This window comes from Mercurialis annua, linkage group LG1-X (assembly GCF_937616625.2).
Source record: "Mercurialis annua linkage group LG1-X, ddMerAnnu1.2, whole genome shotgun sequence".
NCBI classification, from domain to species: domain Eukaryota; kingdom Viridiplantae; phylum Streptophyta; class Magnoliopsida; order Malpighiales; family Euphorbiaceae; genus Mercurialis; species Mercurialis annua.
The window spans coordinates 52,878,700-52,903,969 of NC_065570.1; the positions used below are offsets into that span (position 1 = coordinate 52,878,700).

Genomic DNA, 25,270 nt, shown 5'->3' on the forward strand with positions numbered 1-25,270 from the left:
TGAGATGTCTTTTTAAAAAGTCATTATAGCTAATAATATTAAGTTCATTATCGAAGAAGATATTTATAAAAATTCATCCAATGTTTCTATAGTAATTTGTTTTGGTGCAGCTTTTGTTAAATGATGTATGTTGGTTTGTTTGTTATATTAAATCAGGTGGTGGTCAATCGGTATGCAAATTGTTTGATAAAATGCCTGAAAATGGTTTAGTTAAATGGAGTACAATGACATTCCCTTTTTTTCTGTTATGATATTCTTTTTATATGGTTTTACAAATTTGATGGTTTTTAATTTTATTTTTGAACTTTTATTCTAACTGACCTTTATGATTGTTTTATTTTTATTATAAAATTGAATAACTCTTTTAATTAAAATGTATTTGCTAGTCTATAAAACTAAAAATCAACCTGATGCAAACCTGATATGAACCTATATCAATTGAACTACTTTAATTCAATTTTTAATCAAATTTATCTTACTGCTTTTTACAATCTTAAATAACATTTTATATAAAGAAAATTTTGAAACTTAGTATAATATACTGATTGAATATCTCTTTTGAGTGAAATGTATTTGACAGACTATAAAACCGAAAATCAACCTGATATGAACCTATATCAACTGAACTACTTTAATTCAATTTTTAATCAAATTGGTCTTGCTGCTCTTTATAATCTTAAATGATATTTTATAGAGAGAGAATTTTGAGATTTAGTATAATATACTAATTCAATATCTCTTTTGAGTGAAATGTATTAGACGGTCTATAAAACCGAAAATCAACCTGATGTTAACCGAATGTGAACCTATATCAACTGAACTAACTTACTTCAAATTTTAATAAAATTTGTCTTACTGCTTTTTATAATTTTAAATGACATTTTATATAGAAATGATTTTGAGATTTAGTGTAATCACAAATTGAATATTTATTTAAAGTGAAATATATTTGATAGACTATAAAACTGAATATCAACCTGATATGAACCGGATGTGAACCTATATCAACTGAACTAACTTAATTCAATTTTTCATAAAATTTGTCTTGCTGCTATTCTCAATCTTAAATGGCATTTTATATAAAGAAAATTTTGAAATTTAGTGTAATCACAAATTGAAACTCTTTTAAGCGAAATATATTTTACAGTCTATAGAACCGAAAATCAACCTGATGTAAACCGGATGTGAACCTATATCAACTAATTACCTTAATTCAATTTTAAATAAAATTTATCTTACTGCTCTTTATAATTTTAATTGACATTTTACACAGAGAGAATTTTAAGATTTAGTATAATATACAAACTTAATATCTCTTTTAAATGAAATGTATTTGACAGCCCATAAAATCAAAAATCAACCTGATGTGAACTTATATCAATTGAACTACCTTAATTTAATTTTTAATAAAATTTGTCTTACTATTTTTTACAATCTTATCTGATATTTTATATTGAGAGAATTTTGAGATTTACCGTAATGTACAAATTGAATATCTCTTTTAAGTTAAATGTATTTGATAGTTTATAAAACCAAAAATCAACCTGATGTGAACCAGATATGAACCTGTATCAACTGAACTACCTTAATTCAATTTTTAATAAAATATTTTTGCTGTTTTTTACAATCTTCAGGGCTACTTCTTCGCAATCATTTTAATTTCAATTGCTTTTTTCACAAATTGGATAATTTATCCTTATCAATATGAATAAAAATATACTATTTCGTAATTGTAAACTTGAAATCAATATAAAATAATTTGAATTTCAACAACTTTGCTGCAACCAATTGCTACTAGTCTTTTTCTTTTGATCTCAACACCAATTTGTTCAATAATTCAATGCACCCTTTAGGTGTACATGGAACAAACAAAGATTCTCAAGCTTTCTTCTAGTTATATACATAAGCAGCAGAATTATTCCTAAGAATAACAGTAACACCAATTTCATCCTTCATCCAACTAAGACATTAATCAACTTCATGTCTCCTACAAAATAATAATCAACTTCTGTACTACTCAAACACACATCCAAAAAAAAAGCCAAATCATCTTCACTACTACTAAAACCAAGTCTACAACGGTCAACTCCGAAAATGGCCATTGAAACATCCAATTCCATCTTCGGCCATCATCTATCTGATAGAATTAAACCCAACATTAAAGGTAAATTCTTTGAAACAACTATTTCAACTCTTCAATTAGGTGGTCCAGACTCTTTATTAGCCATACTCTCCAAATAGGCCACTTCAGACCCTATCTTCAACGACTGTCATCCAAAACCCTTTTCCGTCCTCCTTTCTTTTTTCCGTTGTTCGCCTTCCTTCTACCACTACCAGGTTACTATTGTTGCTCTTCCAAACAAGAATTTATATAGCTGACATCCAAAAAAAAGGAATTTTTTTTGAACTTTGATTACAGAGATCATCAAATATTAAGGAGTTTAAATAATAACAATTACAAAAGCCCCCAGAATACACCACCTTAAATCATCAACACATCTCAATTCAAAACAAACCCCACAGATCTGTCCTCTTTAAAACGATGCTTCGCTCAGTCCTACAGTCGCCATTCCGTAACCCGCACTATTTAAGCCGCCGTAGTGGAAAAATCGCCATTTAGAGAGTGATGATGACAGTGGTGGTGGTTGTTCGGTTGTTGTGGAGGAGTGTGAGGTGGCCAGTGAAGTAAACGTTGGTAGAAGGAAGAATGAAGACTCTATGTAATTTTGTGATGAAAGGGCAAATGTGTCCTATTAGTTTTATTTATTAGTTTATTTGGGGTATGAGAGATTTGTAGAAAGTTTTCTATTTTTTTGGGAGATTACTGTCAAAACAAAAATTATGAGGTAAAAACATAATACCATAGCACTTTTGAGGGATTTGTGTAAAAAACCCAATTACCTTTGTTCTTTGGATATTACTCAAGCCGTCAAGCGGTCAAATGGGTCATCAAAATAAGGAGACAAACATTACTGTGAGACCACTGTAAAAATACTTGGCGCTCGCTGTAACAATTTGAACGGGACGGTGACATTGTATTGGAGAACTAGCGGCGGCACCACCACGACAGATAAACTAGGGTTTTGTAGATATCTATAATGGCGTCTCATTCGTCTAGAACTCAAATCAATCAGGTCTGTTCCCCTTTTCTTCAACTATCTCAAATCCCCAGATTTTCAATCTTGAATACAAATTGAAATTTAAATGATTAATTAAGTGAACAAAAAGATCAATTAATCGATAAATAGAAACGATAAATGGAGTGTTATTTGAAACGAATGTTTACAATGTTAAATTGGATTTTTTTCCGTTAATCTTTAAATTAAACTTGAACAAAAGCACAATGTATCATCAAAGATTCATTTATTTTGTATGTGATTGCGTTGCTTGCAGTTTTTCCCTTCGAAAAAGAGAAAAGCGTTATCGCCTGGGTTGAAGCATGGAAGGACTGGAAAAGATGCAAAACTAGCATCAGATGGTTCTCCGAGCGAAAAAGGTACTTTGGACAATTATTTGGTGAGTTCACAGGATCAGAGTCGTGGTTCGTTGTCTAGGCACGATGCAGTTAAAAGAAATTTGGCATTGGATATAAATGAAAGCTTGAAAGATGAAAATAAGGATTCACAAATTCCTGACGGAGTTGGAACTATTAAGAAGGAAGCATCTCAAGGTTCGTCTTATGCTGGCAGCATTACAGTTGGAAAAGTTTGCTCACCTTCGAGACACAGTGAAGAAAATACAGAATTACAACAGTTTGCAAACGACTTTTTGTCTTTGTACTGTAGGTACTGTTTTTTTACTTTTAGCTGTATGTTTTTATATTGAAGTGGCAGGTATGGGAATAGTTTTGTTTTTTTAACTTTATGAGGTTTTCGTTATGGTTATCTTATTCAGTGAACTCAAATCAACAGCAACTTCACCGTCTAAGCCAAAGTTGGACGACCATAAGAGACTTGGTAGTCCTTTATTGGTGGATAATGAGGATAAAACATCAAAGAAGAAGCATTGTATCATCAAAGAAGAAACATCAAAAGGAGCTATCTCTGTTGAGAAAAAGGCAGAAAACAAACAATCTACTTTACAGGTAACAATGAGAATGCCACTTTTTGATGTGTTTAGAGAAATTTAACTAGTTTGACACAACCTAGAGTATGATAATTTGTTTTTCTTCTTTCTTATTTTTTGCAGGCTGCGGTTGTCGGTGAACTCACTCTGCTGCAAGCTAGCTTGAGAAAATGCAATAAAGTGTCTAAATCACCTGTTCAAATAGCTGAATACTGCACACCAGGCTCATCAATTGTTAAATCACGTGCTCAGGTTACACCCAGGTCAACACGTGGAAGCTCCATATTTTCTCCAGGAGAAGCATTCTGGAATGAAGCAATTGAAATTGCTGATGGTTTACTTACCGAAGCTCATCATCCTGTTGCTTTGGCTATTGAATGTGCTAACATTGAGAGTTGCAGTGACAAGTCGAGGCAAATTTTGAGTGAAGCAAGCAGCAGAATTCAGCAGATTGGAAACACATATTCTTTGGAGTTACTGAGGGCTCACACAAGAGATTCCATTATAGAATCTTCTACCTTACCTGTCAGGAATCTTGACCCTTTGTTTGAGGACAAAAACTTGAATGCAGATTCCCCATATTGTTCAGTAGATGATCCAAATGTGCTCAAGAGTGGTGAACAATCTGAATGTGGTTCAGTAAACATTAAAATCTCAAAAATTGGCAAAAGTGCAGCTTATAGTGAATGTCAAACAAAAGAAGAGATGTCGGAAGTGCACAAGGCGGAGTCTATTCAAGCAATGATGAAAAGGAAAGAAGATTTTTTATGTCAACACTCAGATAAAACTATGTATAGGTCACCAATCAATGAAATAAAGAATCCAGTTTCTAACAGTGGATATCGTGAAGCATGCACTCCTTCAAGTATTGTGCCGCTTCAAGACCAATTAGATCTTGACAATTGGCTTCCTGCAGAAGTATGCAGCATATATAGAAGGAAAGGAATTTCGAAACTGTACTCTTGGCAGGTAATTTTGAACTTTCAAACTTCAAATGGCTGATATTCTCTGGCTTTTCTATAAATTGAAATAGAAAAGTTTTATGTTTCTTCCCCTGTACGTAGTGATGCATTCAATTATGGATTCTTTGTGAGCAAATGAAAATGTATGTACTTAATATGTTTTTAACCTTGTATCAATTCTGATTAAGTAAAGTTAATTATTTTTTTTGTTACAATTACGTCGTGTCGTCGTAGAAATTGTGGAAATGATATCTCATTTTTGGTTGAAGACTTAAATGGATAATGACCTAAATAGAGTAGTTGCTAAAAAGGTTCTTAAGTTGATAGTACTAATTGAAACTTCAACTTAAAGGTTTGGTTTAGTTAATAAGGCTGTCGTCTTCTAAGTTCTACGATCCTGTTATTATCTGGTATTATATTTTTTAATGCTCCTCATTTCTTCCACACTAATTTTCTGCTATTTTAATGTTTTGGAACAGAGTGTATATCTAGTATTTTTTTGCATGCTCAGTTTTTTTGAGCATTCAGCCGACTTCTGGTGCTGGATTGTATCATAACATTCTGGTGCTTTGCTTTTTTAGTTGTTTAAAGTATTGACATTTTTACTAAAGCTTTTGGGAGAGTTCCGTATATATCTATATGTAAAAATATACGATAAATGCTGAATGCGTTAATTTTTATGCATGTCCCCCATTATGCTGCCTTATCAAATGCATATTTTGTTTTGGTTGAACTCCCAGGTTGATTGTCTTAAAGTGGATGGAGTTTTGCAGAGAAGGAATCTCGTATATTGCGCATCTACTAGGTACCTTCTTATGCAACCAGATAATTTTTTGTTGTAGGTTTGAAACCTGTGTTGTTTTCTCTTGCATGGATGATGTTTTATAAGCCCTGTGTCACAATTTACCAGTTATTTCTGGATTCCATTAACTAAAGCTTAACCTTGTGTCCTCTGCCACAGTGCTGGAAAAAGTTTCGTTGCTGAAATTTTGATGCTGCGGCGGGTTATGTCAACTGGGAAAATTGCAATTCTTGTACTTCCTTATGTATCAATTTGTGCAGAAAAGGTCTTTTGATAGTCTCTTCCTGAAATTATTAGCTGATATGCATGTATGAATTTCCATATGTTAATTTCTTGTCCTAATTGGTCCAGGCTGAACACCTGGAGAGCCTTTTGGAACCGCTTGGTAAGAATGTCCGTAATTATTATGGTAACCAAGGCGGTGGAACACTTCCTAAAGATACGTCTGTTGCTGTATGCACTATAGAGAAAGCGAACTCATTAATAAACAGATTGCTGGAGGAGGGGCGTTTGTCAGAAATTGGAATCATTGTGATAGATGAACTGCACATGGTACTTCAGTTTGATATTCATCTAGTTCTAAAACTGTGTGTATTGCTTGTCATTTATATAAGATATTAATAGTATACTCATTGGTATATATGCAGCGATAATGCATCTAAATCTGATTTGTTTGGGCTATTTATTTAGTGGGAGGATGTACTGCTATGATTCTTATGCCTATATTTGCCGACAGGTTGGTGATCAGAATAGGGGTTACCTTTTGGAACTTATGTTGACAAAGCTTCGATACGCTGCTGGTGAAGGCAATTCAGAATCTAGCAGCGGAGAAAGCTCAGGTACAAGCAGCAAGGGTGATCCTGCTCATGGTCTGCAAATTGTTGGAATGAGCGCAACAATGCCAAATGTGGCAGCAGTTGCTGATTGGCTTCAAGTAAGTATCATCATGTTTTTTTGGGGTTTCCATTTTTATGGGTCAAGCATCAAAAAAGTTAATTAAAACTATGTTGTGTGGATTTCTTTCTATTTTATACATTTTCTATTGTCATCTTTTCAGAAAGATACATCGTCTTTTAATGTAATCTTTTTTGCGCAAATTTTTTGCAGGCAGCATTATACCAGACAAATTTCCGACCTGTTCCACTGGAAGAGTTTATTAAAGTTGGCAACACGATTTATAACAAGACACTGGATATTGTTAGAACAATTCCAAGAGCAGCTGAACTAGGCGGTAAAGATCCAGATCACATTGTGGAACTGTGCAATGAGGTACCCACTATTAGTTTCCAGCATGAACAATTCTACAGATGGTAATTATATGAAAGTTGATCAACTATGAACTGAAATCATGTTTATCAGGTTGTTCAAGATGGTCATTCAGTGTTAATATTTTGCTCTAGTCGGAAAGGATGTGAATCAACTGCTAAGCACATCTCCAAGTTCCTAAAGAATTTTTCAGTAAATATTCAGAATGATAGTGAATTTCCTGACATTGCTTCAGCTATTGACACATTGAGAAGATGCCCAGTGGGATTGGATCCTATACTTGAAGAAACTCTTCCTTCTGGTGTTGCTTACCATCATGCTGGCCTCACAGTAAGGCCTTTTAATCATTTTCCATTATTTTGTTTACACATGCATGCATTTTGGAATCAGTTAGTTGTTACATTGTTCTGCTATTAGATGTACTCTTGAAGCACTTGGCTGCTCTTTCGGTTTCTTACAGGTTGAGGAAAGAGAAATTATTGAAGGCTGTTACCGGAGAGGCCTTTTACGAGTCTTGACGGCTACGTCTACCTTAGCTGCTGGGGTTAATTTGCCTGCTAGAAGGGTCCTTTTCCGACAACCTAGGATTGGACGTGATTTTATTGACGGGACTAGGTATAGACAAATGGCGGGTCGGGCTGGCCGGACAGGAATTGATACTAAAGGAGAAAGTGTATGTCTATTTTTTTTCATGCATTTGCATGAATTTTTCTTACTTGGCCGTCTTCTCTCAGCTTATTATGATTGATCATAATACACTCGATAACCCATGATTATTCACCTTCATTTCAACTGTAACTAAATTTTTGTACTTATGGCTTTTTAAGCAAGGGGTATCACTTTGTTTCTAATAAAAGTATAAAATCATATTATATGATTTACAACTTACTCTTGTACTTTGTGTCCTATCCAGATACTGATATGCAAACCAGACGAACTGAAAAGAATCATAGGACTACTTAATGAAAATTGTCCACCATTGCAGTCTTGTCTCTCTGAAGATAAAAATGGAATGACTCATGCAATTTTAGAAGTTGTGGCTGGTGGAATTGTTCAAACTGCTGATGATATTCATCGATATGTTAGATGTACTCTTCTTAATTCTACAAAACCGTTCACTGATGTTGTGAAGTCAGCACAAGATTCTCTCCGGTGGTTGTGTCACAGAAAATTTCTTGAATGGAGTGATGATACGAAGTTATATAGCTCCACACCACTTGGACGTGCAGCTTTTGGCAGTTCTCTTTGTCCAGAAGAATCACTTGTAAATACATGTGACTTTCACTTTCATTAGTTTCTTTCAAAGACAAGATAATGTTAATTTTGAGTCTTCTTTTTCTCATTTCTTCTCTCCCTATTTTTTATAGTTAAAATCTTTTTGATTTGTTTTCCTCAATGTTATTTGGCTGGTCATCAATGGCCTGAGTCTCAATTTGCTAGCTGTTGCTTGCATTAATTATGCCTTTTTCTTTTCATTGGTTTTCTAGATTGTGTTAGATGAACTTTGTAGAGCAAGAGAAGGATTTATCCTTGCATCTGATTTGCATCTTGTATACTCAGTCACACCAATCAATGTTGAAGTGGAACCAGACTGGGAATTATACTATGAAAGGTTTATGGAGTTGTCCCCTCTTGAAAAGGTAATACTGCTATTTGCTTCTTTATTTATGGATATCTGTGGAGGCTTTTTGATTCTATTAGGTTGAAACTAAGGCAATCGCATGGTAATAGTGTCGGTCCATCGGAGACCTTTAGACATTGTGTTTGAGCCAATGTGTTGACCTGGAATTACCAAAGCCTGGTTTAATGGACTTTAAAGCATTTATTATTTCTGGCCAAAGTGATGTCATTCAGCACTATCTTATCTACTAGAATTGCTAGATTATTAATATTGGAAGTACATAATACATACAAAAAGGAAAATAGAAGTAAAAAATAAGATTTACCACCTAACTCTCAAATATTACAAGGGCGGTGACTTTTGTTCTTGGGGTGTCAGAGTCTCCTTCAATTTGTGATTTTTACATTATTTTTCTATCTTCATTATTTCCGAACTGTATCTTACTTTTTGCTATTTCACTTCAATTGTCATGGTTGAAGTCTGTTGGGAATCGGGTTGGAGTTTCAGAACCCTTTTTGATGCGTATGGCTCATGGAGCACCCCTGCGCGCATTGAACAGACCAGCTGGCAATATGAAAGGGCTTCAAGGAAAGTTAGAAAATCAGCATGGGAAGGCAAATAACAATATGATTTCAGATGAGCAATCACGTAGAGTGTGCAAACGATTTTACGTTGCTCTTATCCTGTCAAGGCTAGTGCAGGTGTTGCAATATTCTCTTTAATCCATTTACTTCTCTTATTCTCAATGCTGGATGTTGTGAGATTAACACATGTAGTTTAAGTGCAACTGTTTATGCATGCATTAGTCAAAAATTCTCGCATATGTGAGTATGCTGCTTGTGCTTGCTATAGTATTTGACTTCTCTTATTTGCTCTGCTGTGCAAATTGCATGTTTACTATCTGGGATTAAGGAAACACCTGTAGGTGAGGTTTGTGAAGCTTTTAAGGTTGCTAGAGGCATGGTTCAAGCCTTACAAGAAAATGCTGGAAGGTTTGCGGCTATGGTTTCTTTGTTTTGTGAAAGACTTGGATGGCATGATCTCGAAGGCTTGGTTTCTAAGTTCCAAAGTCGAGTTTCATTTGGAGTGAGAGCAGAGGTTGTGGAGCTTACTACTATTCCATATGTTAAGGTAACAGACTCCTACCTTTTCCTATATGGCCCCTGTGACAGTCCTAATGACTACCTGCCATTTGATTTTATTGCTGTTTGCTCCATTTATAGGGTTCTCGAGCAAGAGCACTATACAAAGCAGGTCTCCGTACACCTCTGGCTATTGCTGAAGCATCTCTTTCTGAAATTGTTAAGGCTATTTTTGAATCTTCATCATGGACTATACAAGGTAAATTTCGATCATTTATCCTCCTTATCATGCATTCTTTACTTTAGCTGAAATTTCCTTGCTAAAGAATTACCAGAGCATTAGAAGTGTTTGTGTCTGCTTTAACTTAGTATGTTTATGCAACTGGTCCAGGATTTAGTTTTAGAAGAAGGTTAAATGATTTTGGAACTTATGCATCATTTTTTGAAGTTATGCCTGATATCAGTACAGGTAGAATTTATTGTTTTTTTTAGTAGATTGTTGCTAGTTTATCTAATTTAACTATACTGATGAGTGCTTAACTACTGAGATTAATTAATTAACAACATTTATTTTGTCTGGTTTTATTTCATGCTGCTCTTTTGCTTTTATGCTAAAAAACTTCAATTTTGACGTGGGTTTTTGTCTCATGCGGTGAGCTTAGGTTGTCTTAATAAAGATTTAACATCTAAAAATTATTTTCCAGTTTTTGCTTGATTATTTAATTTTACTTAGGATGTTTATGGCACTGGTCTAGGATTTAGTTTTAGAAGAAGGTTAAATGATTTTGGAACTTATGCAACATTTTTTGAAGTTATGCCTGATATCAATACAGGTAGAATTTATTGATTCTTTTTAGATTGTTGCATAGTTTATCTAATTTGACTATAATGATTAGTGCTTAACTACAGAGAATAATTTGTTAACTTTCTTGATTTTTATGGCTCAAAATGCGGCTCAGTTACGTTGGTTTAGGTACACTTTGTTTTCCTGTTTATCTAGAGAATGTAAAGATGCGGATGCAAGAAAGTATTATTGAAATTTTTATTTAGCATCAAAATTGAATGGGCAAGTATGTCTGCATCTACTCAACAGTTTTTTCTATGCTGGTATCTGTAGGTAACATGCATTTATTTTGTCTGGTTTTATTTCATGCTGCTCTTTTGCTTTTATGCTTAAAAACTTCAATTTTGACGTAGGTTTTGGTCTCATGCTGTGAACTTAGGTTGTCATAATAAAGATTTAGTATATAGATTTTATTTTCCAGTTTTTGCTTGAATATTTAATTTATGTTAGGTCTAAGATCTAATGCTGTAGCCTTCCCATTATTTTTCATGTTTAAGGGAAAAACCTTGACATAAGTTTCTGGGCCTAGCCTGCATCTGTCGTTAAGCTTTAAGATTTTGATATAGTGCTTTTAGGATAAGGTTTAGGTCACCTTCATTTAGCTTTCCAAATGTGTCATTCCATTGCTTTCTTGTGTAGTTTTATTTGCATCCATACACTTCATCTCATTTTCAATCGAATGTTTTGATCTTCTTGCCTTACATATAGGAATTATAGAATTTAGTCAGATTAATTACATGGTCTTGGATTTAGGATCTACTGTAAAGGCGGGTGATGCCGCTAGTAAGTAAGGGCTTCACTATGATGATGATTGAGTGAGTCAAAAGGTCAAATGATCAAAAGAAATTCATTGTGACTGTAATTTTCTTTTCTTTTCTTTTCAAATAAGTCCATAAATATCAAGAGCATAAACTTCAAATAATTATTCAAAATTTATTACTATTAATAAAATGAAATTAATAATCTTTTTTTAAAAAACTATTCATATTTATTCAAAGAAAATAATGCTTCTTTAACTTCGGAAAAACATAATTCTATTTAAATTTTATAAAACATACAAGTATTATCAAATCTTAGGTCTCGCTTGGTTGGGGGTAAGTTCACTAAGGAAGTTTCACTTCCCGAAAAGTAGCATTTATTTTTTCTTGGTTCACTTTTTTCATTCTACTTCCCGGGAAGCTGAATGTCTGACTTCCCTTTGACTAGGAAAATGACTTTCCTAGAAAAACCTTGATAAGTTCTACTTCCCTAGTTAAATTGATACAAAATACAATTATATTACTAAATTTACTTAGTTTTATGAGTTATTGGGATATTATTGTCCTTAAAATTTATTCAATCAAAAATAAAATGTAATTTCACGCGAAGCTGGTAAGTAAACCAAGTGAAGTAATTATCTATTTCATGCATACACGAATGAGCTCCACCTCATCTGACACGTCATCAAAAAACCGTAAAAACCTAAAATACTGAAAATGCCCCTAAAACCCAAAAAAAACCCTAAAACTAATAACCTACCCAACCACCAGTCACCGCTAGTTTGTCTTCATTTTAGACGAACATATCTGTTTGTCTTCATCTTCAGATGAACCAACTGGGCTCGTCTGAAAACGAACCAGTGGCGGCTGGAGTTTGGGAGGGCGGCGGCAGCGGCTCGGTAGGTTATTAGTTTTAGAGGTATTTTTGGTATTTTGATTTTTTAGAGTTTTTTGGTGACGTGATGAGGTGGAGCTGATTTGTGTGTGTGTTTTTTAAGTGTCTTGTGAGCGAATGTTAACCATGTTATACAAAAATTGGACGGAAGGATACTGGCTTTTTAATCGAAGATAATGGAGCTTCTGGGCCAAAGTTGAAGCTTAGGGACGACCGCGATAAAATCTCGAAAGCCAGGGACAATCGGTGATTATAAGCCAACTTCTTGGATAATTGACTTCCCGGAAAGTATAATATAACTTTGAACCAAGCGACGGCTTATAATAATGTTTTTTCAAATAGTTTTGTTCCAAAAAATAATTTTACTTATTGCCGGGCGCGCCTCCATCGTTGGTATTCAATTTTTTTTCTTTTGGGTTTTATGCTTTCAGAAAATGTATTAGAAACGCTAAACTTTGCAACTAACTATGTATTTAAATTGTAAAAATTAATGTATTTTTGTTTATTTATTTATTTCACTTTCAAAATATTGGAGATGATGCAATTAACACTTAATGCTAGAAAATAAAATTTACAAGTATATAGTTATAAATTGTGAATTTATATTTTTAACTCTTATGCATTGAATTATGTCAATTTTATGACACTTCCTTATTTTTATTAGATGTAGTTGTGCATAAGATTCCACGTACCATTGATGAGTCTGTCACATGGCAATCCCTTGTGAAGTTCCGGTTGCTTATATAAATATATTTGATTCTCGCTTTCTATTAAATTCATCTTTGCATGTTTGTATCAAGAGTATGAATATATTCAATTAAATTTATGAGTTAGAAAATATATGTAGAGGGTTTTGCACAAAGGCGATTACAAATGGGAGTTGCTAAGAAAATCAAGAACGGTGCACGCAAAATTGTCCTCGATAAAGCTGAAGAGGCAACAGCTGCTGCATTCTCAGCTTTTAAATCTCTTGGGCTTAGTGTCCCTCAGTTCTCTAGGCCATTAATGGTGAACACTTCTGTAGATGATGTTGATAAAGGTCTTGCAAGTAACATATCTGGAGGTGGTACCACTGATGTCTGTCTTCCTTTGGAGCAAAGAGACAAGGCTTCTTCCGATTTGTGCATAGAACAGAGCAAGAAATGTGCTAAAGTTACTCTGGGAAGTGAACGAGATAATTTGATCGAAACAGTTGATGTTTCCTTAATGGCTCCAGCAACAACAGATTTAACTTGCCCGATGCAATGTAAATTTGATGCTGAAAATTCTGCAGTGCTGGTTAAAAAGTCTTTGAACCTTGATAGTGAGTTAGATGCTATAGTCAATCATAATGCAAATGCAGTTGTCATCTTCCCTATCAAGTCAGAACAAGATGGTGATAGTATTGGTACATATGACAGGAATATTCACAAAGAGGTACATGAATTGAGTAACAGACAAAATTTGTCCTGTGACAACATGGAAAATGTTTGTGAGAAAGGCCCTATAAATGCAATTAGTATTTCTGGGGGCTTTGATTCTTTCTTGGCTCTCTGGGACTCTGCCCAAGAATTTTACTTTGACCTCCATTATAGTAAAAAATCAGAAGTGAATTTTATAGCACCTTATGAAATACACGGTATGGCAATATGTTGGGAAAACTCTCCTGTATACTATGTCAATATTCCTAAAGATCTATTATTCTCTGACAACCGAAAGAATGCTTTGCCACCTGAAAATTGGCTGGAGGTAGTTAGGCGTAGATGGAATCAAATTGCTAAAATACTGGGGAAAAAAGAGGCCACAAAGTTTACTTGGAATTTCAAAATTCAGATTCAAGCGTTCAAGAATGCTGTAGTTTCCATTCAGCGATTTGGGTGCATGAATCTTAAAAGTTTGGATCTTGAACTCATAGACAGTACATACATATCATTGCCATCCACCAATATCAATGAAGTTATTGACATGTGCATCGTGGCCTGGATTCTTTGGCCGGATGAGGAGAGAAGTTCTAATCCAAGCTTGGAGAAGGTAGCTAGTTTTTTTTATATTACTGAATTAACGTTTTTATTATCTTGGGAATTTTTTTAAGAACAAAGGGTCAACGCGCCCCCTGAACTTGTGACACGGGGTCATCTAGCCCAATTTATACTTTTTTGAGCAACTAACCCCAAAACTCTTCATTTTTGGGTCAAATAACCCCATAATTTATATTTTTATTTTAAAAAACAGATTTAGGATAATTATATCGTAACAATTAGGGAAGTATCTAATTACTTTTTTGTATCCCTCACCTCCGATTTGTATTTTACGCGTTTTAAAAATACAATTATGGGGTTACTTGACCCGAAAATGAAGAGTTTTAGGGTTATTTGCTCAAAAAAGTATAAATTGGGTTAGATGACCCCGTGACACAAGTTTAGGGGGCGCGTTGACCCTTTGTTCATTTTTTTAACATCCAAGCATTTAGATCTAAATCTTGTTTATACTTTCGGGTTTTGGTTGTTGACTGGATGATATTTTACAAATTGTTTTAATATGATGCAGGAAGTCAAGAGAAGGTTATCCGCTGAGGCTATTGCAACTGCTAATAAGAATGGCAGGTGGAAGAATCAGATGCGAAGAGTGGCTCACAATGGTTGCTGTCGCCGAGTTGCACAAATGCGAGTTCTTGGTTCAGTTCTTTGGAAGTTGCTTATTTCTGAGGGACTTGTCGAAGCACTTAAGAAAATTGAGATCCCTCTGGTAAAATTTCTCATGTGTAGGCTGTTACAACAAATTCAAAGACAGTTATGAGCTTTTTTTTTTCAATCTCTTTAGGGAATTTGTTGGATTTAGTATTGTTGCAGAAATTTTAGTGAATGCCTACTTGGCGTTGGTTACTGAAATAAATTCTTATGTTTTTTTGTGTCAGGTAAATATTCTTGCAGATATGGAACTTTGGGGTATAGGTGTTGATATGGAGGGCTGCCTTCGAGCGCGTAACGTGCTGGGGAAAAAGTTGCGACATCTTGAGAAGAAAGCATATGAGCTGGCTGGAATGACATTTTCTCTTTATACTGCAGCAGATATTGCAAATGTGCTCTATGGACACTTGAAGCTACCCATACCTAAAGAGCATGGAAAAGGGAAACGACATCCAAGTACAGACAAACACTGTTTGGATTTGTTAAGGTATTGATAGAGACTTTTCTTCATTCTGTTACACCCAATATCTTCATGAGAAATCTGTGATAAGTATTTCCTGCCATTTTGTATTTATTGTTCGGGTATTTGGTTTGTCATCTTTGATACAAGATTACTGTCCCAAATGCTTGAGGTCTCTAAGTGATATTTGCAACCTTGTGCTGCTTTAAGATTAACGTTTCAAATGCTGGCTGGTCATTAAATTTCTTAGTTATATATATAATCTTAGGCTGCATTTGTATTGGTGAACAAATGCGGATGAAATTTAATATTCGTAATTTTTCTAGGTATGTTAAGGGCTTAACTGTTATTCTCTCAAGCCATGTTTGCTTATTAAGTGCAAGCGTTGAACAGTAACTTTAAAAATTGCTTAGTACAATGTCAAAAAAGTTGTTGGATAGAAAATGATGGTAAATCTCTCATATAACATGCTTGATAGGGCATACAGTTCTAGAATTTGTCTTTAGCCCTCTGCTATATGCACTCTTCAAGTTAAGATTTCTACACTTAAGATAAAATCCAAGTAGTGTAAATGATACTGCTTTATGGTTCACAGTATTGTAGTGTTTTATGCAACAGTAGCAGTCTTACAATTTCGGACCTTATGGTTACTCATGCCTTTTCTATCAATACAGAAAAACTTCACTTGGATAGATGGTATTGGAATTTATCTATAATGCCAATCTTTAAATGATATTGGTTTAAATTATAGTGCTTTATGGTTCACAATACTGTCATCTTTTTTGTTACTGTAGCAAATCTATAATTAGGTTTTTTACGCCATCTCTCAATTGTCACAATTTTTGTTTGGCGGATGTTATAAGAGTTTGTCTATGGTGCCAACGTGTGATTATATTTGGTCTTTTATTGATGTAAATAAGGTTATAATTATTTTTCATAAAAGGATTATATTGATAAAACCAGTTACCGGTCTGTACTCTTCTGGGTGTAAAATTATCAAATTTTATCAATTTCTGGGTCCCCTTTGCAATACTCCCTTATCTACTTTACAATCACATCAGGACTGGGGTTAGTTATCAACATGGGGTATGATAGCCAACTCCTAGATCATTTCATCTCCTGAAGAATAATGCTACTTTGTCGTTGTCTTTCAATATCAACAGGGTTATAGGTCGCAAATCAACTGAAATTATGTCCAGCCTCTTAATTGAATGTAATATGAAGCTCTTTTTTTGGTGATTATATGGAGTTCTTTTACTCATCTAAATGATAAGTAGTGGGTAACCTACCTCTCTGCCATAGTATGTTTTTGATTGTGTTTAGCTATGATCAGCAATTCAGCATGTCTTAGTAATACTTGGGGATGACTTTTGCGGTGCACGTTTGTCAATTTAATGATTAACAGAATTTGGTTTCTTTCAGAAATGAACATCCTATCATTCCAGTCATTAAAGAGCACCGGACCTTGGCTAAGCTTTTCAACTGTACACTGGGTTCAATATGTACACTTGCTAGGCAATCTATGAGGACACAGAAGTACACACTACATGGCCATTGGCTCCAGACATCTACTGCAACTGGGAGGCTCTCAATGGAAGAACCAAATCTGCAGGTTGTTGTTTAAATGTACTGATTTCATTTTTTATATCAAATTATGTTTTTCAATAGGTTCACTTCAAGCTATTTTTGCATTTATGCAGTGTGTTGAACATTTGGTTGAGTTCACAATGAGTATTGATAAAAATGGCGGTGATGCTGAAGCTACTCATTATAGTATAAACGCACGTGACTTCTTTGTTCCTACTCAGGTGATGGTCATTTAGCTAACTTGCTAATTTGGTAGGTGGTTCTGAATCTGGTTTAGATATGTTAGCATCTACCTCAGATTTTAATGGAATGAAAACCTGTGTATGGCTAGTCGGATCCTTACATATTGAAATGCTAATTGGACTACTTTATGAGCTTTGATGGGATATCTGTTAAGGATCTAAAATTACCTTAATCTTATTGCAGGATAATTGGTTATTGTTAACAGCAGATTATTCTCAGATAGAGTTGCGGTTAATGGCACACTTCTCTAAGGATTCCTCGTTAATCAAGTTTTTCAGCAATCCACATGCTGATGTTTTCACCATGATAGCAGCTAGATGGACTGGGAAGGCAGAAGATTCGGTTGCATCACATGAGCGAGATCAGACAAAACGGTTGGTATATGGCATTCTTTATGGAATGGGTGCTAACACGCTTGCGGAACAACTGGACTGCAGTTCAGATGAGGCTGCAGAAAAAATTAAAAGCTTTAAAAGCTCTTTTTCTGGTGTTGCTTCCTGGCTTCGTGAAGCAGTAGCATTCTGCCATAAAAATGGGTAAGGCTCTTCAGTATCCTTGTTGCAAACGGTTGCCCGATACTGCTAATGATTCTTAGACAAGCTTTTGTTTCTAAGTCTTTGTTCTTTTTTTTACTAGTTTGTTTTATCTTTGGCGATTTTTTTTGCATGGTATTCTGGACCTGTAGGTCTTTAACTCTTCTATATTACATAGTACTTCTTATGAATGTGTAGAGTATTTTTATGTCATAAAGTAGGTTTTTTCAATTTTTGTCTTGCAGCTTCTTGTTTGTGTTAGTAGTCTTTCCTATTTATGTCCTAGTATTAGATGAGGCACAGATTCAAACTTTTTCAAACCTTTAATGATATGACCATGAGTAACATATTTGTAGTTATTTACTGTTTACATGCGAGTGTGATGTGCAAATATTTCTATAATAAACATTTATTGTGTTTAATTACTTGTTATCCAGTTATATAGAGACCCTCAAGGGAAGAAAGCGCTTCTTATCAAAAATAAAATTTGGAAATAGTAAAGAAAAGTCAAAAGCTCAGAGACAAGCAGTTAATTCTATCTGTCAGGTAACACAGGATTGCTGGGATGAGTGAGGCTCTTATAGGTGATTATACTTTTCTCTGACAGCTGTTCTTGGGCAGGGATCTGCTGCTGATATAATCAAAATTGCTATGATAAACATATACTCTGTGATTGTTGGAGTTGATGGGCCTGATTCAAGTTCTGCAGTTGCATCTAAGTTTCACATGCTGAAAGGGAGGTGCAGAATTCTTTTGCAGGTTATTTTAGAAATTTTTGTTTGTTTTTGTTTTTCTTTTAATTTATGATTGAATGGACCCAAGGTATGTGAGGCTAGTCTATTTTACTCAGAAATGTGAACGTCCTTATTTATTGTGCCTTTTGGGTCTGTTACAGTAGCTAGGTTTTGTGTTGAATTTTATTTCTTCTAGCAATATGTTTTTGCAGACTATTGATAGTTATTTGTACTGATTACGTAGGTGCATGATGAATTAGTCTTGGAAGTTGAGCCCTCTGTGCTCAAGGAAGCTGTGTCTTTGTTACAAACAAGCATGGAAAATGCCGTATCACTTCTTGGTATGTGTCTATTGTACTTTGGTATTTTGATATATTATCATGCATCAAAGCTAATTGCACAATTTGTTTTCCAGTTCCATTGCAAGTCAAACTGAAAGTTGGAAGAACCTGGGGTTCTTTGGAGCCTTTTCAGGTTGATCCCTGTGTTAATGAAGTGATTGATTGATGTAAAGTGGCTATAAGGAATTTCTTCGAAGTTTTTACGGGTTGAACCTTTGATGTTTGATGACAACCAGCATATCTAAACTACAACCTGTGAGTTGAATTTCTTTTAACAATTTATCCTGCAACTTATTGTATGAACTGAACCTTCTGAAGTTTGAGTACTCTGCCTCTGCAGACGTTTGGTCATGTTTTCAGAGAAAATGACACATTTCTAGGAAAGGGATAAGTTTTCGCATGTGCCAAGTGAATTGCAGTTCTGCCGTAATAAACATCAGGCAACTTTACCTTTGGGAGTATTAAGTTTTGGTGTGTAGAGATCTTTATGAAAATGCCTCCATTTACAAGGAATTAACTATAATTTTACTGCAAAATATTTTGACTGCCTCTTTTTAGCCATATTCGGATATTCTTCTCTCACATTTATGTTCTCCTGTTGCTAAAAAGATTAGAAAAAGAAGAAAAAAGAATATTACAGAATACAGTCAACATTACATAGAAAATTTTGCTTCCCTTTTTCATCTAAGAACTTTAAGATAAACGATCATTGAACTTGTGATCACCTAGAATTACCTACAGGTATTCCATTCAAAATAAGCAGTTCTTTTTTTTCTAATTTCTACCATATATGACAATTACCTTAGTTTTCTATTACACGCTAAATGTCTGTTTTCTGTGGATATTACAGATGCCTGCCTAAATCTCTCACCATAATGTTACATGACTAAAAACAGTTTTCTTGTTGCAGTTTCTTGCTGTTAAACCACATAGGTGTGGAATTGATTATACAAGCCACATAGTGGATGTTCCTGATATCATGGTGAGATCCTCTCTCCATTCCCACAGTTCATTTTCACGTTTACACTACTTTTAGGTATCAGGCCTATTACCCTACATGACATACTTTCTCTCGCTTTTGTTATAGAACATATGCATCACAGAAGAATTTGCTTTACTATGGAACCATGTTTTGTGCATCATCATAGAATTTAAAATATTTACATAGTTTCTACTAGGTATCTGTTTTTAGTCAAATAAGACAAATCAAATAAGTATAATGTGTAACACATCGCTATCTCTTTACAGTAACTTTTTATGTTAAATGTCTGTTGATATATGGCCGCCCAGGTGATAATCTTATATCCTTTGTTAAAGTATTTTAGTTACCATATTAGAGAGATGTTATTAAGGGATTATAATTACCAATGTCGATAACCGTGCATCCTTGTCAGCAGATTTTGCAAAGGACTAAGTTCTCTTCCCCGTGTTTGCTCTGATTTGTTGATTGGCTTGTCTGGTCGGTTGTTTTCTGTCTTCTCATTTTTCAAACTTTCACTCAGTTTTCCATGTTGCAATCAGACCAATAATCTTGATGCTTTCAGTAAACTTCTATTCATTGCTGATCCATGAGTAGACATAATTGAGCATATTGTAGGAACTGTCACTAGGATACGCCTACCCTAGTTTTTTCAGTTACACCTTCAATATCTAACCCATTTATATTTGAAGAAATTGGAAGCAAATAAAAGGAATTCGAAGCTGAAGCGCTAAAATGGATTACTGTGTTGAAACAGAAAGCTGACATGGCACGACTGATGACTGAGTTGCAGCAGTACTAATTGTCATAATATGGATATTTCAGAGAAAGTACAAGAAAAAAAATAAAACAAAGAGGTAATGCCGTTGGGCTAGTGGTCTAGCAGTAGTGCCTTGTCCGTTGTGCAAGAGGTTATGGGTCTTTACGGGTAATTGCCTTGACAGTCCTATTCCTCTGTAAACGTTTTGGAATTACCATAAAGGGTATTCCTTCACTATGAATTTGATATCTTAAATTGGGGTATATGTGAGTGGATGTACACAAGATGTACACAATGGGGGCTAAGGCCTTAAGGACAACCTAGAAAAAGGTTACTTTGAGTACATGATGACAGCCATCTTCCTCTCATTTTCATGATGTGATAATTTTGAGCTGGTTATAAAGCATGAAGCCATAATGTGAGGTTGTTTATGTAATAAATGGGATCATTTCATCTGCACGACTCTTAACATTTGATGACATAAATGCTAAATTAGAAGGAATGACGATGAGGTTTGAGGAACTAATATAGTCCAGTGACTAATTTAAACTTACCTTTAGTGACTAATTTAAACTTACCTGATTTAATCCATATCGAATTTTCTTAAAAGATCAATTTGAAATCTTTTAGGCACCGTTTGGATTGAGGGTTTTTAAAATCCATGGTTTTAACAAAATCGATAGATTTTAAATCAATGGAATTTCAGTCTATAGATTTTAAAATTCCATCGTTTGGATTGAAAACAAAATCAATGGATTTTTAATATTATTTATGGAAAAAAATAAATAGTATAACAATCCATCATTCATAAAAAATGGTGGATTTGGACTTTCCCACCTAGTAGGTGGGAAATCAAAACCCTCAAAAATGATGGATTGTAAAAAATGAGGGAATTTATAAATCCATATATTCTATTAATTTTTTTTGAGCCAAACGATGGATTTTGTCCAAATCCATTGATTGTTTAAAATCCATCGTTTAGAATCCATCAATCCAAACGGTGCCTTAGAAGTTTTGCATTTTTATGTATCTATATTAATGCTGAGGTCCTGTCACCTGTGGTTGTACTTCATTAATTTTTTTATATTTAACTTACGTGATATTTATTTTATGTGTTATATGAAGAAAATGCTTATGGTGGAATTTATGATAATCGTCTTATTCCAAAATTCGGTTTCATTCCTGCGTCAAATTCAGATCATATGGTTTTCTTTTCTTAAAATGAGTTTTCTCTTCTTTTTTTCCCTTTTCAGCGTACTACTTGATTTAGTTGGTCCTTTGATAATATGTTAACCCAATGCATGCTTTTCTATTTCTTAATTCTTTGTTTCCTTGTAAAGCGAGCAGAATAAGTTTTTCTGGAGTGTTATCAGATGAGACAATCAATAGGTTACAGATCACAATCTTATTGGGGCCGCGGCTCAATTCATTGTTAGAGATTATAATAGGGGAGGCATGGTTGAATCATCTTATTTCATGTTGTCTTAAAGGGATCAGCAGTCTCATTCAAGTATATAGGGCGGGTGTACTATTTAGGTTGCCTTAGAAATTTTTCCAAGAACCGTGATGTTCTTTTTAATGGAAGAGATGGTTTTTGTTGGTTATTCTGTTCACATAGTTATGAATTTCATTACTGCAGACTCATATGAACTCTTTTTTAAGGAAGGATTTTAATAGTAATGCACTCTTGGTTAACAACAGAAGGAGATACTTTAATACTGCACACCGCTACAGCAAACTCTGAAAGCATGTAGAATCAAATTTTACGGGCATAGTTACATTATTATAGAAACTAAACAAGTAGAACTTATAGTATTTTGATGCAAACTTTTCTGGCTGCAGAGATGGAACTAAAGTCTGCAATTTTCTATTTGGAAACCCAAACAATGTGGTCCTGAGGAAGGAAATGGCAAACAGGAACTCTTCCTGGCTCAACTTTGAGCACCTGGAAAGCCAAATGCTTAGGATTCCAAGCTGATGTATCTGTGTGGCAGACTGCTACGGCCTTGGCCTTTGTTCCATCAGCACCCTCCAAGGAAACCACGTAAGCCCTAGTGGTTTGTGTTGCATGGCAATAAAAGATGGCATATGGATATTTCTGCTTGTGGCACACCACAGCATTGTCAGCCGCCATCTTCTTTGCTGCAGCTGTAATTGTATACTTCTGCCTTTGAGTATGGTTTTCTACGTCTGTTGAAATTGCCTGGATACTTTTTCCAAGTATAGAAGTGCTGAAATCGATCATTGACTCTAAAGAAGTTGCACACAGTTTCTCCTCTCCTTTTATTCCACTCGCCTCACACTCTTTGATTGTATTCTTCATCATTTCAGCTTCCGTTGATCCAGGTTTTACTGAAAACTGGCTATAGATTTCTGGCAACTGTTTAGATGAAAAGGGTACGGAATCAGCAACTTGACGTGGTAAGAAAGTTGCTATGTTGAGGTTATCTGGGAAGTCCAAGTTCATGGTTTTTGAGGTATACATGTCCTTTTCCAAGAAAAATAAGGCTACATTTGGGTCGTCGTGAAGCTGATTTGCAGTGGCAGCATAGTTGTAGATGAATGGTGATACATTAACATGTACAGGCTTTCCCTTGTGTCCTGCTTTCACATTTACTCCGCCTTTACCAACTCTGACATTGGTGCCCTTTCCAGGCTTTCCAGTGTTGACACCGACCCCTTTCCTTCCCACATTAACGGCAGTACCTGGTTTTCCTTTTCCAGTGTTCACATTTACTCCGCCCTTTCCTACGTTCACGGCAGTACCCGCGGGCTTTCCTTTTCCTGTATTAACATTTACTCCGCCCTTCCCTACATTCACGGTGGTGCCTCCAGGCTTTCCCTTTCCCGCATTAACGTTTACTCCACCCTTTCCTACGCCGACTGAAGTGCCTTTTTCATCCATGAAGTCTGCAATTTAGCTGTGTTAGCCTGAATATTTTTGGCGACGATTGGCAATTTGGTGCCTATGAGAAAATCTAGTGTTGACCTGGCTCTTCAACGTTGGTAAAAGTTGAACGGTATTGCAAATTATTTTCCCTATCACTGCTATTTATGTAATTCATATGAACATCACCACCATATCATTATTAAATTATGCTTTATGACTACTCTAGAAATCAAAATACTAAGTTTTTGAATAGTGATTAATCATATACATTTCGTTATCGTTTATGTTCTATGGACCTTGCACCAGGCACCAAAATAATATCATCTATGTTCAAATTGTGTAGGAAAGGTAGAGTTTTCTCTACTTACCTGGCTGTAGAAGATCGGTGACAGCTTTTGGCATGGGAGAGTTTGGCAGAACTGAGTTCCAGTATTGTTCAGGAGGTAATGCAGCATGGCTTGTCGTCAATGCAATCTGCAGCAAGAGGTAAAAATAAAATTTCTATTTAATATCCTTATATGATAATAGGCAGGAACATATTCTATAGAGCAGGCTCAGAAACAAGAAAAATATTCCACATATTTGTTTTAGTTATACTCAAGCTGTTAAGCTCGAACTTGACTATAAATTCGAAGCTCAAACTCGACTCAAACTTGATCGAGTTTATTTCAGGAGTTTGAGATCGAGTTTGGTAAAATAATTAAGAATTGAATTTGACTCCGCTCGACTCAATTATCTACGTAAAATTTTCAAAATATATATAAGGGCTGCTCATGATTAGGCTCGATTAAGCTCATGAGCATGTCCAGTTGAGTATTTTGATACTCGAACTTGACTAGGCAGTTGGTTCGGATAGCTCGAACTCGAGCTCGACTCAATTTAAAACAACTCGATTTTGAGCATTTTTCGAGTCAATCGAGAGTAACTTGCAAGTTGGCTCGAGTAAATTACACTCCTAAGTTGAAGATTGGTAATCTTACAGTGAGAAAAACAAGCATATGTGGGAGATGGAACTCCATTTGAACTCAAAACATACAAAAAGACTAAACAAGATGTTTATTCTGAAAAAGAAAGGTAGTGAATAAAACAAAGGTTATTTGAAGGAAAGAAGAAGCAGGTTGCTAAATATATATAGAAGATTTATGTCCTTTAGGAGTACCTGTGAAATGGTAAAAACACCACCTACATTATCAGACGATTTTATTGCCTCAACTGTCCCTGCTTCACTCACTTGAATGCAGCTTTTGTCATGTGGTTGGGACACTTGTAATAAGAATAAGAAGAGACGTAAAAGTAGAATTTCATTGATTAATATTAATAGCTTTGAATTTGCTTTTGGTAATTTTCCTCTGTGCTGCAGAACATGGAATCAGAATGGCTCCAAATGTCCTGGACGAGTCGTCATTGTCCATGATATTCACTGAACCTCAAAAGCTATGAAGTGTGGAAGGTACAGTGGCTCTTAAATGCTTGGACTGGTGGTTCAAAGTTTAACGAACAACTACCGTATTAATGAGGTTAGTAGGGGTTGAGAAATGCCCATCATTTTGATTGTGTGTTCTAATTTCTCAGCTTAACATTATGGTTTTTGACATGTCAGAGATTTAAGAACCGTCTTCTAGTTAGAATAGTCGGCTAAATTGATGATGGACTCTGCTCATCCTCATATCGATGGGTTGACTGAGTGAGATGTACATTCTGACCAGCTTTCTCTTTATCTGCCTTGACAAGACCACTCAAGCTCTATTAAGAACCGAAAAGGTGGCCGAATTCACGGTTCAA

At 35.0% G+C, this 25,270-nt stretch overlaps 2 protein-coding genes across 6 annotated transcripts; one reads left to right on the forward strand and one right to left on the reverse strand.

Annotated features, from left to right (window-relative positions):
* Positions 1–2,922: 2,922 nt before the first annotated feature.
* Positions 2,923–25,270, forward strand: LOC126664923 (helicase and polymerase-containing protein TEBICHI). 5 transcript variants are annotated; one of them, XM_050357550.2, is made up of 29 exons: positions 2,923–3,134; positions 3,394–3,785; positions 3,895–4,084; positions 4,189–5,034; positions 5,768–5,832; positions 5,989–6,094; positions 6,181–6,381; positions 6,566–6,763; positions 6,937–7,098; positions 7,189–7,425; positions 7,556–7,768; positions 8,009–8,359; positions 8,583–8,735; positions 9,196–9,417; positions 9,629–9,847; positions 9,940–10,057; positions 13,143–14,305; positions 14,822–15,019; positions 15,189–15,448; positions 16,844–17,033; positions 17,122–17,229; positions 17,435–17,787; positions 18,222–18,330; positions 18,406–18,543; positions 18,763–18,859; positions 18,934–19,114; positions 19,200–19,330; positions 19,770–19,841; positions 23,832–25,270. In XM_050357550.2, exons 1-26 carry the CDS (start codon positions 3,099–3,101, stop codon positions 19,023–19,025), a joined length of 6,417 nt encoding a protein of 2,138 aa, XP_050213507.1. In that variant the 5' UTR covers positions 2,923–3,098; the 3' UTR covers positions 19,026–19,114; positions 19,200–19,330; positions 19,770–19,841; positions 23,832–25,270. The 5 variants fall into 5 exon arrangements, with proteins under 5 accessions (XP_050213507.1, XP_050213509.1, XP_050213508.1 ...); XM_050357552.2 differs by lacking the exon at positions 23,832–25,270 and adding an exon at positions 20,531–21,145; XM_050357551.2 differs by lacking the exon at positions 19,200–19,330.
* LOC126664924 (BURP domain-containing protein 3) lies at positions 22,290–24,604 on the reverse strand. Its single transcript, XM_050357555.2, has 3 exons — positions 24,469–24,604; positions 23,857–23,962; positions 22,290–23,508 (listed from the first exon to the last, which is right to left on the reverse strand). The coding sequence occupies exons 1-3, from the start codon at positions 24,505–24,507 to the stop codon at positions 22,466–22,468; spliced, it is 1,188 nt and encodes a 395-aa protein (XP_050213512.1). The 5' UTR covers positions 24,508–24,604; the 3' UTR covers positions 22,290–22,465.

Excerpts from the sequence above, each read along its gene's own strand:
- LOC126664923 (XM_050357550.2), top strand. The coding sequence starts at position 3,099 with ATGGCGTCTCATTCGTCTAGAACTCAAATCAATCAG. Across the intron at positions 5,833-5,988 it reads GTATATTGCGCATCTACTAG|TGCTGGAAAAAGTTTCGTTG; the intron begins GTACCTTCTTAT and ends CCTCTGCCACAG. Across the intron at positions 17,034-17,121 it reads TGGAAGAACCAAATCTGCAG|TGTGTTGAACATTTGGTTGA; the intron begins GTTGTTGTTTAA and ends GCATTTATGCAG.
- LOC126664924 (XM_050357555.2), bottom strand. The coding sequence starts at position 24,507 with ATGGAGTTCCATCTCCCACATATGCTTGTTTTTCTCACT. Across the intron at positions 23,963-24,468 it reads ATATGCTTGTTTTTCTCACT|ATTGCATTGACGACAAGCCA; the intron begins GTAAGATTACCA and ends CTCTTGCTGCAG. Across the intron at positions 23,509-23,856 it reads CACCGATCTTCTACAGCCAG|ACTTCATGGATGAAAAAGGC; the intron begins GTAAGTAGAGAA and ends GCTAAATTGCAG.